General features: G+C 41.7%; 2 protein-coding genes across 2 annotated transcripts in view; one reads left to right on the top strand and one right to left on the bottom strand.

Annotated features, from left to right (window-relative positions):
- Positions 1–484: 484 nt before the first annotated feature.
- fbxl4 (F-box and leucine-rich repeat protein 4) overlaps positions 485–16,083 on the bottom strand; it is a 45,613-nt gene continuing 30,014 nt past the window's right edge. Inside the window, exon 9 of the mRNA XM_088410001.1 lies at positions 485–560. Coding sequence (XP_088266127.1) covers positions 535–560 — 26 coding nt within the window. The 3' untranslated portion in view covers positions 485–534. The remainder of the gene's footprint in view (positions 561–16,083) is intronic.
- The window catches only part of pou3f2b (POU class 3 homeobox 2b), a 6,589-nt gene continuing 4,058 nt past the window's right edge, over positions 13,553–16,083 (top strand). Inside the window, exon 1 of the mRNA XM_088410002.1 lies at positions 13,553–15,047. Within this exon, the coding sequence (XP_088266128.1) occupies positions 13,590–14,774 (1,185 nt within the window). The 5' untranslated portion in view covers positions 13,553–13,589 and the 3' untranslated portion in view covers positions 14,775–15,047. The remainder of the gene's footprint in view (positions 15,048–16,083) is intronic.

Raw genomic sequence — 16,083 nt, forward strand, 5'->3', positions numbered from 1 at the left:
TTTTAGAATTATTCAAAACAATGTCAAATCTGGGCTGAAATATTCAGTCACACTGTTAAATACTGATTTCAGTGTTAGAAATTATTTTTCGCCAATCACGTTTTATCCATAACACATGGGCTGTTTTTCCCTTTGTCTAGTGGTTTTGCTTAAAAAATAAAGGCAAGTAATTTTTCCAAAAATCTCTAATAGATGTTAGGTCCTCTCATATGATTCATATCTTTTACTGTGAATGTAAAGTAGTTCAAACAGACTTTTCTTTTAAGTTGTGAATTTAGTAATTTGGGATTAGTTGTTGTTGTTCTTGTAATTTAGTATTTTGAGACGTTTTTTTCCACTTTCAGTATAGAAATCAAATGAAGCACAAATTTAACATTCTAAGGTTTTTATTTGTCTGTTTTTTTTTTCCTTTCACCCTCAATGGGTCTCTTGCCAACCACTATGTCCATGCGCTTGCATCATCTCCCCCCTTAGGCAGTGTTGTGCGGCAGCCCCTGAGGAAGTGACCGTAGGCGCTCACCACATGACTTGACTTCACCCTTCTAGCCAGACACGAGGTGCTGCACAGACACATACACACACACGCACACACACGCATACGCACACATGCTGTGATTTACTATTCCAATAGTATTCCAATAGTAGCCTAATTTCCTATGGATTCCAGTTTCCCCTGGAAATATCTGCATTGATCAACTTCCCTTGTTGGGATGTGCTGGGCGGCACACAGTGACACTGAGGAATGTCTTACACAGTCAAGGCACAAGGATGGAATATGCACACATGCAGCATTTCTTTTCAAAGCCGAGCTCACTATCAAGGCTTTCAGATACAAATCCTTGTCTCAGAGTAATAACATCTGAAAATGTCAGAATCATAGCCACTGAGATAGGGATCAGACAGGTGAATCAGGACTTGAAGTGTTGTTATTCTGATCTTATCTGCACACAACACTCCAAGCAGGTTTGAATACAATTAAATATCACTCCAACATGAAAATAAGCGCTACAATATTTAATTAGAATATTATTGGCCATCTATTCTTCAGGACTCTGTTTGAAGTTGCAATTCAGCATATCTTTGCAGGAAATTGCAGTTCATTTACTTTAGCCTGGAGACTTTTTTTTAAGTCATTCTCACCCATTTGATAGTGACAAAGAAAATGCAGAATTTAAGAGAAAAAAAAATGAAAAAGGACAAATCAGTGCTCAGAACCATGACAGACAGATTGTGCAACCTCTTGACCACAAGAACAAACACATACACTTTGACTTTATGCATTTCTTTGGTCTCTGTCCGACTGGTATGCATAGCCATGGAGAGGAAAACGGTGTCCTTTATTTGATCCATTAGGATGTTGGGTTGGGTGGGAGCTTTGTCCCTCAGAGACAAATGCTATAAACATTGCCTTTTCTCTGTGAGCTTCCTTCTCACTCTTCCTCTCACTTTCACCAAAGGCTTCTCATCTAAAGTAGAAGAGAAAGATCTGCTCCAGGAAAAGATGGCTGTCATCTGTTTGTGTTGACGAGCTAGAGGGCAGAAAAGATTGCACTGCTTGAATGAGCAGGCAATCTATCAATGTGAAGTATCCAATGTGAAAAAGGATCATCGTGGTTTATCTTTTCTTGGGCTTTCTCTTGTAGATGGGCTCTTAAGTCATTTGTGTACTAACACAATCATGCAATCGTGCTTACTTTTTAATGATGAGGTAATTTAGTGACAATACCATAAACATGAGAGTTATGGCAAGCATTTAACATATATGTTTGATAATCTGATTACGTTATATGAATTATATTATAAACATTGAAGATAGAAATGTCTTTTGAATAGTGGTAATAGTTGTAATTTTCCAGTTATCTTTACTTCACATAGTAAATATTTGCAAATAACTTTCACTACAGATGCTTCTAATGACCAACCTCTCAGGTGAATGACAAAAGCGATGTGATTTGCCCTGGGTGAAATGACACTTGTGGATAGGAAGGATGGAGTGGTGCATATCTGAAATGTTCCCTTTGAGTAAGCAAGACTAAATTATTACATATGCAATTGAGATGTCAGTGGTTGAGAGAGAGAGAGAGAGAGAGAGAGAGAGAGAGAGAGAGAGAGAGAGAGAGAGAGAGGGAGAGAGATGCTGCTATTTTTGGGTGAACCTCTAAAACATGGGTGACAAACTCAAGCCAAGGAGCCAGATTTAGCCCACCACTTTTCATGTTGCCCATTAAAGCATATCAAGCAGGTCAACGTCCATGATGCTTGCAAGAAATCAAGCCCCTTTCATATCAATCACAATAGTTTAACAATCTATTATTAAACTTGACTTTTGATTCTAAACCTGGTTATCCATCAATTTGTTGGGTTCTGTATATGTAATAATACGAGGAGGTGATAAAACATTTATATGGCTCCAGAGTCATAATGTCCCTCCAAGGAAAACTGTAACTACTATGTGGCTGTAACGAAAATGAGTTTAACACCACTGGTCTAGAAGCATGAGCTCTTCTTATACTGTATGTATACATGATGAGTACAGATGTCAGGTATGTGTCAACAAATGTTTGACATGGAGGTCAAAATCAACCAGCATGGCTTGACTTTCCGCCTGGCCAAATGCAAACATTTACAATTCATCACCTCCACTGTTTTTTTTTTTTATTTTATTTTTTTTTTTAAATTGTCTACCTTATTATTTGCTCGATTATGGAATGCAGTCTGCTTGGGGGAAGTGAACGGAATAAGAATTTCATTGTGTGGTATTACTATGCTTATGACAAAAAAAACTCTTGAATCTTTCTTCTACAGTATGTCGTTGTTTTTCCTCTTTTTTGATCAAGCCATGCATTTTCCACAGTGACTTATCCTCACTAGGGTCACTGGCTTGCTGGTATACATCCCAGCAGTCTACGGGCAGTAGGCGGGAAACGAACAGCCATTCACACACCCAATTGATCTAAGGACAATTTGGAGTGTCTGATATACCTGCCAGTATGTTTATGGATTTTGGAAGGAAGCTGGAGCGCCTGGACAGACCCCAGCAGGCTCGGGGAGAACATGCAAATTCCACACAGGAAGGCCAGAGCCAGCAGGATATGAACTTGGCACAGTGAACTGTGGGGCGGACGTGCTAACCACTCTTCCCCTCTTCTTTTATTCTCAGTTCAATTATTTACAGTTGAGCCTGGAATGATTTATACATACTGCTGTCACTCTGGTTAACACAAATTAACTTAAACAAACAAAATAGCCACAGCATTAGGAGAATTTGTCTTTGAGATATACTGTATTTTTTATAAATGCCATAACGTTTTTCAGGCTTTTCAAATCTGATTCGACTAGGCCTGGATCTTGCTCCATTACAGCATCTGTATGCACTTCACAACGATCTACCACCACCCAGTAGCAAGACATTGTATGCGCAGTTTTTACCAGCCTGGGAGTTCTCTTCGCTCTGTGCCTTTTTATAGGTTTGTCTTACTGTACTCCCTACTGTGCTTCTATTTTCGTGAATGCTGTGAGGAATAATTGAAAGTGTTGTGTGCCATCTTATCTTCTACAGCACTCACACTTCCACGTGCCTTGTAATAAAACTGTATCAGTAAAATCCCTGCTGGCTGCGGGTTCTACAGTCCCATGAGATGGTAAACACTTGCTGGAAATTTGAGCCAAGATCAAATCTTCACCAGACACTGAGACAATCTCGATGGATTCAAGATTCAAATGTTTGCGCTTGTTTTATACCTGGTGAAAACATGGTCAGTCACTCTATCTATCTGGCTATCCATCAAGGCTGGAATAGTGCAGTGTACATAGTGCATTTGGTACTGTATATGGAATGCAGTAGTGAGCAATGTTTTGTACACAAAAATTACAAGGTAAGAAACAGCAAGTCTGCCTCATTTCTAATCACATTTGGACTCGAACAGTCTCTGGCCAATGGATGTGATGGCTAGCAACGTGCTGAACCCCTTTCTTGTTTTGCCACTGTGTTTTGGGTCATTATCTCATAATATAAATGGATCGCCCACTCATTTCGGTTAATATTGGTATAGACATCTTTGTTCATGTTGCTGCCGCTGTAATGATGCGCGACATCAATGAAGATTAACGAGTCTGTCAGAGAAGAAGCCATTCAAACCCAAGACAGGACATTCTCTCTGCATTAACAAATGATTGTGTACGTATACAATCATGTGTAGAGCCTTTCTTTCACAAAGCTTTTGCTTTCCTATTACTTGGGTAAAAGTTTTGTCAGAATTTTTCTGGCCTGTCCATGTAGTCTAGGAAATTCAAGGCTGGCTTAACTGTAGTTCCTGCTCATGAGCAGTTTGCATCGTCTGATGAAACCACCATGCTTTTTGCTGTACGACATCCCAGCTTCACACTGCTTCTTTTTTCAGTTTCACAATTATTTTTCACTGAGAGACTTCTCTCTGGTTTTCATGTCTGTTACACCTTTTCCCATAGTTTGCACAGGAAACACTCATATGGGAAACTCAGTGACGACATTCAGTGCGAAATGCCAAAAAAAAAAAAAAAGGTCGGAAACCATTGAGCTAATGTATAAAAACAGAACCAGCTTTTTCTGAGATCAATAATGTTTATATTTTTAATGGGTAAACCTGAGTTGATTTTAAAATAAAATCCAATGAAAATCCAATGAATTCTGTTAATTTAATGTTGCCTTTAATGAGTATATATGCAGAAAAGCAATTGTTACTGTATAAGAAATCATATCATATGAATAATAATCATATGAAAATGCAACCCAAAAACACTGATACATCGCGTTTTTGCCAAATACTGTATTGGTCAAAAGAGCTCTATTACACCCCTACTAAGTTACAAATCATATTCTGTTATGGTGAACATTTATAATTCCCTCAATGTTTCTTTATAATATTAATGGCTTCAGCATGAATTGTTTAAATAATGAAAAAGCAATGGATTATAGGGTGTTTCCAAACTTTTAACTTGTATTGTAAATTTGTCCACCAACTCAATGTTGTGACACCAAAAGCGATTATTCTGTCATTCAACAACTCGGCCTTGCCCTAACAGATGCCACAAAGGTGTGGAAGGCACAGCTGCAACCCAAACAAATTAGAAAGTAAAAGTCGGAGCAAGGAGTTCAAAAAGAGTAAAAAAAAAAATGAACAAGAGTTTTGAAATATAATGAATTCAATCAACAGTGCAGCAGTCAGATGATCATGAATCAACTCCTTGGCCTCGTGAGCACGACCTTACTGTCAGCAAAGATTCTTGAGCTAGATTACCAACTTGCTTTTAGAACTCCATCATTCTGTCACCCTGCAAACACATACAAGCATTAATCACTCCACAAAAACAAATCGTCTCGGGAGCAGGTCTCTCCTGCGCTCTAAGTTCCACAGCTCGTAGACAAATATGTTTGTCTTTTTCCACTTCGTTGAAGTGAGAATCCAGATCCGCAGAGTAGGAAATGGAGAAGTCTTTCATTAAGCAGCCAGCGTCACTCCCCATTGGGTTGGACAAATAACAAATTAATTTCTAGCCGCCTAATTTCTCTCTGTTCTCCACTGAATTTACGGTAACATCAAATTACCGATCACAGGAATGTGAACTCCCTCAAGTCTTTATCAATTCATTAAAACTATGCCCCAAAGGAGACGCTCGAGAGGAAGTTCTCTTTTTAATTTGACTCCATGCCTCCTTTAGCACCTTCGCACCGCACAAACACAAATCAACCGATGTGTGTCATTCAAATTGGGATATTCGGCATACCTGAAACAAACAGGCGGGGAAGCAAATTGCTTTGTGGTAATTACAGAGTTGACTTTCAACTTTTCAAAGTAAACCAGTCTGACTTAAAAAAAAGCCTTTCCTCTGTGGGTTGCGCTGTTTTGTAAAGAAGCAGTTGCGTATTGACAGGGCCGTATTGATGTTTCAATTAGAGCAGTGTTACATTGTGCGGCAGCATGGTAACACCATGCATCTCCTGCCATCTGCTCTGCCTCCACGTCTGACGAACGACACACGTGGGGCTAATCGAGCCGCACATGAGCGATGGGACTGCGAGCTCTGACACACGCGCATGCACTAGCACACACTCCTCCTTTATGTGCATCCTCATGCAGAAAAATGGGCTAAGGATGAGGGCGAGCTCCTGTTTTAACACCCTTCAGAAAGCCTGTGATTCCTCCCCTTCTGCCGTCACGTGAGCATCACAAGCAGGTTATGCCTCTGACTGGGAACATGCAGAACAGCAGATGCAGGAGTGAAAATACATCATAGGCTCATCCGATGCAAAGATTGGGGGTGGGGTGGGGGGGCAACAAAAATTAATAATCATACAAGGGAACTGCCTGTGCCAGGTTTCCTGTGCTGGCGTTGTTGCCTGCCAAACCGCATGAATCAAAGACCTCATTGTGCGGATTATTTCGTTAATCTATTGATGCCATTGAGGAGTATTGCAGGTGTTAATGTGCCAGCTTCCCCCCTGCTTTATTGGGGAGGTGTAGCGTTCGGTTGGTAATCTGTTTTAAATGCTTTCTGGGGAACGAGACCCTGAAAGGCAGCCAAGAAAAACTCCGCTATGGTGAAGAGCTTCCCCGTAATACAACACAGGCGAGACCGATGCCAACAGGGATGAGCCAAAGAGCAACACTTGTTGAGATATTTGACTGCATGAATAATAAGAGGGATTGCTATGATATAGCTGAAGCAGTCCCATAGTGTCATCCATCCCACAAACGCCTCACCGCTCCTCTTCCCTTACATTTTCTCTCGCGGAAGTGGTGTCTTCCCTCCGAAGCTCAGCCCTACGCCTGCTCCAGCTGATATACTTTGGAGGAGAAAGCAAAGCAACTGAGAAAGGGGAAGCGATAAAGAGGCAGAGAGTGATGAAAGGTAAGAGGGAAAGAGGACAGAAAGAGAGGTAATCCTGCCTTTTTTATGCTCCCCAGGGTGGTCTCTTCATCCAGGCCTTCAAAAAGAGGGACGGACTACACCTCCCTGTGACAATGGAGGGGACCCATAGGGGTGCTTGCGAACTGTGTGTGCGCGCTGCGGTACAGCTTTAAGCAGGCCTTTGAGTGGCCTAATTGCGTTGGAATACGGCAGTCTGAGAGCTGGCTCAGATCACGGTGGGCTGCTGGAGGGGTTAGAGTGAGCACCTTCCACAGCCACACTCAGCAAAACAGAGCTCAATGCGTACAATTAGTGCTCTCCCTCTCGTTAACTCGCTCCCCACTTTTTGTCCTCCTCAACTATTTTAGACCCTTTCTCACCCCGCATCCCACCCCCCGCCACAGTCTGTCGTCATCGGCCGACGCATTAATCCGCCCTTACGGCCTGTCAATCCCCGTCTGCTTTGATGCGCGCAACAATTAGAGCGGGCTTGAAAGGCGTGGGTCAGCGGATGTTATGTAAGGCTTGCAGCGGGCCTTCGCAACCGTTTTTAGCGCCGCTGTAATTAAAAAGAAAGTATTAATTATATCAGTTCATGAAAGATTATACTGCGTTGTTAATTCGGAATTATCCAGATCAATGGGTTTTTTTTTTCAGGATGGATCGGCTGTCAAGTGTGCCGATATTTGGGGCTGATATTCATTTTCAAGAAAAGGAAAGAAAAAGAAAAAATATTGGCATCAGAATTTTAAAAAATTAAATACACAATGGATGGCTGGGTTGAAAAAATATGTATAATGTTTACTTTAAACAACATAAGTCTTTGTAGCAAAGTTTGAACAAAAGGTTCATAGTGCTTCCAGGAAAAGGTAATAAAACTTTTGCAAATAGCCACCTATATTTCTCAAGACTAAATCATATACAGTACTCCAAATTTTCAAAGTAATAGAAAAGTGAAAATTTCACTTGTCTTTGTTTTCATTTCAAACAAAACAAAAGGGTGCAGAGGGTTCAACAAAATCTCTTCTCAAGTCAACCGAAAATTTAAATGAAAGGGTCCCTGAATTTAAGAACCTTTTCAATTTATTCATTAGCCAACAGAAAAATGAATTTTCTGATCATCAAAAAACTAAATATTGATGCAGAAAATAATCCTGGCCAATCAACAGGGGTCAAAATTTTCGCAATCTTAATTATTGCACTGTCCAAAACCAACTTTTTTGGTAGTAATTTATACTGAAACGATTCACTGACATTTATGGCAACAATATCCACATACTAAAGCAAACAAGAGGTTTTCTCCAAAACAATTTGCAATTTGTTTTTACAGGTGAAATAGGTGAGGTGATTTTTACAGTCACATTTTATTTCCTCTAGTTGAGTTGTATTTTAAATGCTTTAAGTAGAATTGCCTTTACTGGCAATTAATGGCAGTAAACTTAGTTGTATTGTACTTGTTCATCTTCACAAGAAAACTCTCCTCTAATCATGAAATGTGGGTGCACAGCTTCTGTTTATTTGAACTGTTTGGAGTACAGTTAATCCAATGCTGTGTGTAAAATGTATTCTGAATGTTTTACTCTCTTCCGATCGTAAATTTCACTCCTTTTTGACCGGAACCAAAAATACTGTCTTTTTTTTTTTTTGACAGTAAAATGTGCACTTTCAAAACATTATGATTACTCAATTATAGATGAAAGAAGAACCGACTGATATTTGTGCCAAATGGGTCAACAACCCAGAAAGTTGGGTTGGGTTGTTTTGCACACAAAAAAAAGCTCGAAAAAAAGGTTTGGTTTGTCAACCTTCAAAATTGAATTGTTCTGTAAGAATCAATACAGAAAGTTGAGTTATCTTGGCCCAAATATCAGGTCGGTTATGTTTTTGTCCATAAATTCTGTAACCATATTGTTTTTAAAATGTAGATTACACTGTCATCAAGAAAAACATGTACCCAAATTTGGGGTAGGCCATTTATTGACCCATTTTTGAGTTATTTCGGACCCAACTGTTTTTAGTGCAATCTACAAAATTTACAGTACACATACATAAAAGTGCCGAGTAAAATTCCATAAATTCTTAGTTATCGTTTAAAAATGTGAGGCAGAAGATTATCATGTTAGCAAAACCTAAAAACATATTGCTGCACTGTCCACCTTAAAATTTTATTGTGTGTTATCTTGAAATTTTGAGTTCATCCAACTTTTCCTTTACAGAGTTACTGTGTATATACTAAATATAATAATCATATTGCTTTTGTATAAGGCTAAAAACTTCAGATTTAATTTCAATCATTCCACATAGCATTTTAATCCTATTAATAAATATTGATTGTTGTTTTAACCGTATACAGTCTGGAACCTCTTCAATGCTACATGAAAGTCGTGATTGTATTATTTCAGTGGTGCCAAATGAAAAACCAAATGTGGGGATTTTTCTATTTTGATATTGTATTTTACAGTGGGGAGCAAGATGGAGCCTTTGGCAGCTGCATCTGCATCACGGTCGACATTTGGGCATTCACTCCATGTCCTGTGTTTCCTCCCAGTAAAATCCAAGCAAGGTGAATTGAAGACTGGGACTATCCCATCGGTGTGAATTGTTGTTTGCCCCGATGTGTCTATGTTTGCTCTTTGATTTACTGGTGATCAGCCCAGGATACACCATGACCGAAGTCAAATGGGATAAGCTGCAGCTCACCTATGACCTTGAACAGGATAAATGGTAGAAAAATGATGGATGGATGGATGGATGGATGGATGGATGGATGGATGGATGGATGGATGGATGGATGGATGGATGGATGGATGGATGGATGGATGGATGGATGGATGGATGGCCGGCCGGACGGACCGACGGGCGGACGGACGGCGGTACCAACTCCATCAAACGATTGAAAGCATCGTTATGATTTTTACTGCGGTCTAAATGTTAGACGAGACATAAGAGCTAAATCTAAATTTCCTTCAGTGAAACATGCATGTTGTTTAACATGGATTCAGGGAGCTTCTGTTTATGCATCATTTTAGTCTATAAGTACTAACACAGTGGACAGAGTGTGGAGCAAGCCACTGAGATAACATATCATATTTTACCAGCCCCTCCTTTGTCTCTCTTCATTACACAAGCCATGTCTTAATAAAATGCAATTATTTCCGCTCACAGGACGCTTTCTAGTGAGAAAATGGCAGAGGGATGTGAACTGATGTATGGGGAGACGGTTGCCTAATTAGAGCGTTAGAAATTGAATCTTTACAACACTCGGGTCATATAATTATCCCACTGTTAATTTAACGCTTACATTCTCTGCTGTTCATCTTTATTCCCTTAAATGTTGGTTGGCGGTGGCCCTTGGTGCTCTGTGAACATTTTTGTTATACGTATAAAAGGTGGTGGCTTGGCCCTAACACTGGCCCCTTTAAGTGATTGAATAACGGCGGACCCTGCAGTCCAAATAACAAGGCTCACATCATTTATGCATTGTTAAACCATGTAATTGAAACAAGACATATTTTGCATATTAGACCATTAGAATAATGTGCTTTGCGTTTCTCCCAACACGACTATTTAAGCCTGTGTGGCGATGTTGTAATTCCTTGAATTACAGCCTAATTACCACAATGTTCTTTTGATTTGGCCCATTTCTAAGTTACGCCACAATAATGTTCAATATTACCAGAAAGAATTACTGAGCCGTGCCCAGAAACTTTATCTCGTATCACTTGAATTCGTTCAAAGGATTATTAGCCTAGCAAATGATCGGCATTATTGGCCCAATCAGGTGCACTTTTCTCAGAGTTCCACTTAGAAGTGGAAACCAGCACAACCTCTTAGTGGGTTTTACATGAGGGTTTGCAAAGTGCAGTCATCTGTTTCTTTTTAAAAGGATGCTCTTTGCTCAATAGAAATGGAGTGAACGTGAATTCAGAGCTTTAACGCTATCTTTTTGTCCATGTCAGCCGTTTTTGGCTAAAGCAGTTTTAAGTGGCATTCGCTGGGGGAAATGTTCCACCTTTAAAGGCATAACGTTTGTTTTTTTTTGTTTATATTACCATTTTTATTCTGAAGAATTGACATTCATTCAGCACTTCTGGTATCGCGAGACCTAGTACAAAGGTTGACTCCTAAATAAGTTTTCAAGCAGTGTTTTATTTTGAACAATTTAATTTATGAATATTATTATATTTGTGGTTGACAGTCAGGTATTAAGGCGCTGGAACGATGTTTCTTCAATTTTGTTATTTAGTCACAAGCAAGAGTAATTATTAGAAACATGGCTCAGTAGTCTGGTGTAACAGAATCAGCCAACTGCAAACACAAACCAAAAATAATAAAACACAGTGTTTCTCTGTCTGACAGACTGTTGGCAATCATCCAATGTAGTTTTCTTTTTAGTCTAAGAACTGAATAACAATCAAGGGTTTCTTAAATGCTACAAAAGACTTTTTTCCCCACTGAAAGTTAGTTTTTCCTGATTTTTTAGTCACAAGGTTCTCAGCATGATTCAACAGAATGAAGCTCTGAATTGGAGTTTTGTCTCTTTTGATAGTTTTCAGCTTACATATTTGTATACTTGAAAAGCCTTGTCCATTGATCTGATTTTATTCGGGACCTATATCACGTTGTTCGTGTGAGATGAAATTGCTGAATTGGCTTTTGATACCAAATAGTTTATGAATTATGAGTTACTATATGAATCATTGAAGGGTTGTACAATGATTGGTTTCTCTTTGTAGGTTTTTTTAACACAACATTTTCTTATATATATATATATATATATATATATATATATATATATATATATATATATATATATATATATATATATATATATATATATATATATATATATATATATATATATATATATATACATAAAGTGGTTTGCTTTATCACAGGAGTGTGAGGAGCAGCTTTGAGGAGGGACATAATCTCTCTCATCTTTTGGGTTTCCTTCTCCTTTCTCCCTCTCAGGGCTGTGTGCTCTTTACTCCTCCCTCCTTTATCCCCGGCCAGGCTTTGTCCCCACAGCAGAGAGCCTCTCTAAATAGAGGCCTTTAGATAGCACGGGAGCATTCAGTGAGGGGGATGGGAGCAACGCCACTGCTGTTGTTTCATTGACGTTTCCCTATGACAACCAGCAGTGGCGAGCAAGGAATGTACCCTCTCCGGACAAAGTCCTTGTCCCTGAAGCTGACACCAGGGGGACGACAGCATGGGGCGGGATGGAAACCTGCTCCCTTCTGCTCTGGACCGAAGGCCCTGCCTTGGACATTAAACTGACTCTTATTTTTGCTCTGTTTGTGCTTCGCTGGGTGATGGGGTTTAGTTTTCCCTCACGCCGTTTAAACTTGAGTGTTATGAATGGCAGACAATTTTGAAAGGTCTCTTGTGAAGATATAAGAATGTTCGAGCATTTTAGTCTTTGTTTGCTGCAAAACGGGGTACAACAAATTTAAAATCAATAAAATACATTGCCCCACATGATCACAGGGAACGTGCAGTTTCTTTTGATTAGGACATAATAATTAAAGGGAGATGAAGAATCGGTATTTTTTTTTCCCACAATCACCCACTTAATGAGGTAAATGTTTTCAAACATTTTCAAAGTTATCTAAAACAACTTTGTGTTTTTATACGTTGCCTGAACCACTATGGCTGGTGTTTATTAAGTATATACTGGGGGTATCGCTTAGTTTAATTATTATAAATAATATAGAAATATGCTGAAAGTAATTTACCCAGAGGTCCCTGTCAAATATTTTATGTCAACTAGTTAGTGAAACTTGTACACACTTAAACGTGCATCCCAAAAGTGCAAATGTGTTTTAAAAATGTTTGTCTAAGAAATTAAATTGTTGGAAATTATTTGACTGAAAATACGAAAAAAATGCATCTTATTCAAAGGCCAACTGTTTCATCTGCGGGCGAATAATACTTAAACTTTCTTTTCAGAACTGCAAATATGTGATGTTGTTAATCTAGCCACGGATGTTGTTTTGAAACCTTTCATCACTTCGAGATTTTCAAGTACTTTATTTTAGTTCCCCTCTGAATCAATTTTGAGTGTTAACGTCAAAATTAAATACAAGACAAAGTGTGAAATGGAGGAGGACATTTGCTGCAATACAACAAAGGTAAGTATTGCACGAGCACATAAACGCAAATGACACTGAATGTGTCAATCTAATGTTGACCGATACAATGATGCCCCAAATTAAAACTCACACAAATGGATGAGAACGTTCTACACACATCCTTTAATGTGATCACCGCGACAATTAACAAAGTTCAATAAAAGCCGACCATTTTTTTTCTTTCTCGAGCCATAGCGGCTATACCCGAGACGATCTTGAGTCCCGACAGTGTGAGATAGCTGAAACAAATAAATCAACTCTGTCTTACAGTTGCACCGCCAGTGCCGAAGCCGCCGCTCCGCGCCTCCATGCCGCACTCCAACGCTCTCCGCTACAAAGCCTCCTCTGGCACCCCAAAGAGAGAAACGCGTTCCCCGCGGCCAATCGGCGCGCCGTCGCCCCTAGCAACCACGTCCATCAGCCCAGCGCCGCCAATGAGCGCGCGGGGCGGGGCGGCGCGGAGATGCAGGTGAGCCTCGGCGTCCACTCGCCAGAGCGCCTGAGAGGGAGCCGCCTGTAGGCAGCTGACTAGAGGATGCGCGCGTCAAATGCGATCCTGTTCTAATGCGAGCGACCAGTCCGGCTCCGAGAGTCATGGCGACCGCAGCGTCTAACCACTACAGCATCCTCACCTCCAGCGCATCCATTGTGCACTCGGAGCCCGGCGGCATGCAGCAAGCCGCGGCGTACCGGGACGCGCAAAGCCTGTTGCAGAACGACTACCAGCTGCAGGGCAACGGCCACGCGCTCAGCCACGCTCACCAGTGGATCGCCGCGTTGTCCCACGGCGAGGGGGCCCCGTGGTCCTCGGAGCAGGACATCAAGCCGGCGGTGCAGAGCGCCCGGGACGACATGCACAACTCCGGAGGCAACCTACAGCACCAGTCGCGGCCGCCGTCCCATCTGCAGGTGCACCAGGCGGCGCACGGCGGGAGCCACCACGACGGCCGGGCGTGGAGGACCACCACGGCGGCGCACATCCCTAGTATGGCGACCACCAACGGCCAGGGCTTGATTTACTCCCAGCCGGGCTTCGGAGTCAACGGGCTGATCCCGGGGCCAGGCGGCGGCAGCGGCCAGGGGCTGCACCACCACAACCTACGGGACCCTCACGAGGACCACCATAGTCCGCACCTGAGCGAGCACAGCCATCCGCCTTCTCAGCAGCATCAGCACCAGCACGGGCCCAACCACCACGACCACTCGGACGAGGACACGCCGACCTCGGACGACTTGGAGCAGTTCGCCAAGCAGTTCAAGCAGCGGAGGATCAAGCTGGGTTTCACGCAGGCGGACGTGGGGCTGGCCCTGGGGACCTTGTACGGGAATGTCTTCTCCCAGACCACCATTTGCAGGTTCGAGGCCCTGCAACTCAGTTTCAAAAACATGTGCAAGCTGAAGCCACTGTTGAACAAGTGGCTGGAGGAAGCGGACTCCACCTCGGGCAGCCCGACCAGTCTGGACAAAATCGCCGCACAGGGCAGGAAAAGAAAAAAACGGACCTCCATCGAGGTCAGCGTCAAGGGGGCTTTGGAGAGCCATTTTTTGAAGTGCCCAAAACCGGCGGCGTCGGAAATAATCTCCCTGGCGGACAGCCTGCACTTGGAGAAAGAAGTGGTGAGGGTTTGGTTTTGTAACAGGAGACAGAAGGAGAAACGGATGACGCCTCCCGGAGGGGCTCTGCCGGGGAGCGAGGACGTGTACGGGGACACACCGCCCCACCACGGGGTCCAAACCCCGGTTCAGTGAGCCCGCTTTGCTTCTGGGAGCGCTCTGGCAGGACTTGCCCGAGATTTTGACTTATCCCCGCCGCGGTTATATATAAATCACTGGACTATGAAACGATAGTGGGTGCTTTATGTATGATGAATAGCAGTGAGTACGTCCACGATACCGGCAGTATGAGAATCAGAGGAAAAGAGGGGGGACGGGACCCCCCCCCCCCCCCCCAATCGCTCTCCCAGAGCTCAAGGAACATCAACGAGTGTTCTCTTCTTGTTCTGAGGATACCAGCCGAGCACTGTGAGTCTATTCGACGCAGTTAGAAGGTGTAGCCCCTCGTTGTGTTATGGAATTAGAACAACAGAGGGAGGAGAGAACAGAATAAGGATGCAGTTGTTCTCAACACCTAAAGCTCATATTTGCTCCTAAACCGCAAAATATCTTCGGCCACTTTATCAACAACACATTATCCCCGTGTGAGGAAAAAAAAGCGTTTTAGTTGTGTAGCTCCACGCAGCAGAGATGCTTGCTGCTTGATTGGATGCTGGGGGCCACTAAAGAGTCTCGCTCAGGGTGAGCATCTGTCAGCTTTGCATTCATTTTATTGCGCAAAGACAGCAGACCATCCACCTCCTATTTATTCCAGGATAGCTCAGCCTTTCATCATCCAAAACAAATACGTATCGATGGTATAATTAAGATATTGATGACTATATTTGTGTGGCTCACAGAAAAACTCATGGCAGGGCTGTGACGTGATCATTCACTTAATAAGAGGATAAATCTTAAAATGACACCACCCTCGCCTTTATTCTCTTTTCGACTTCCAGCAACCCCCCCCCCACCCCCCTTTAAAAAAATGTTGCGTCATCCACAGGTCAGGACGGACTCTTGAGTTCTAAAATAACAACACTATTTGCATCCATTTTTGTAAATAATGTACTTTAATGTCATGTTCCATTTTTTTCACTGGGGCACTTTTTGAATTAATATTCGACAAACAGACTTTTTAAAATTCAGTTTCCTTCATAATCTACCTGCTGCCTTGTGTCTGTGTGTTATTTATCGTTCTGCGCATTCGCCGAAACATTTGATATTTTTTACGTCATGTAAGTTCCGTTTAAATAATTATACGAATTTGATTCTCTCGCACTAATGCAGAAAATTGTGAATTGAAATTCGCACTTATGCTTTACGAACTGTCACTCAATTAGATTGAAAGCCATAATGTTAAGAAATTCCACAATAAAATCTAGAGTGACTGCATTGTTAAAGAGTAAAACTAATTAGAACCTGTAATTTGTTCCTAAGCATAATGCAAAAAACAACCAATATT

This window comes from Hippichthys cyanospilos, chromosome 3, assembly GCF_059441005.1.
Source record: "Hippichthys cyanospilos isolate Australia breed blue-spotted pipefish chromosome 3, RoL_Hcya_1.0, whole genome shotgun sequence".
Classification (NCBI taxonomy): Eukaryota; Metazoa; Chordata; class Actinopteri; order Syngnathiformes; family Syngnathidae; genus Hippichthys; species Hippichthys cyanospilos.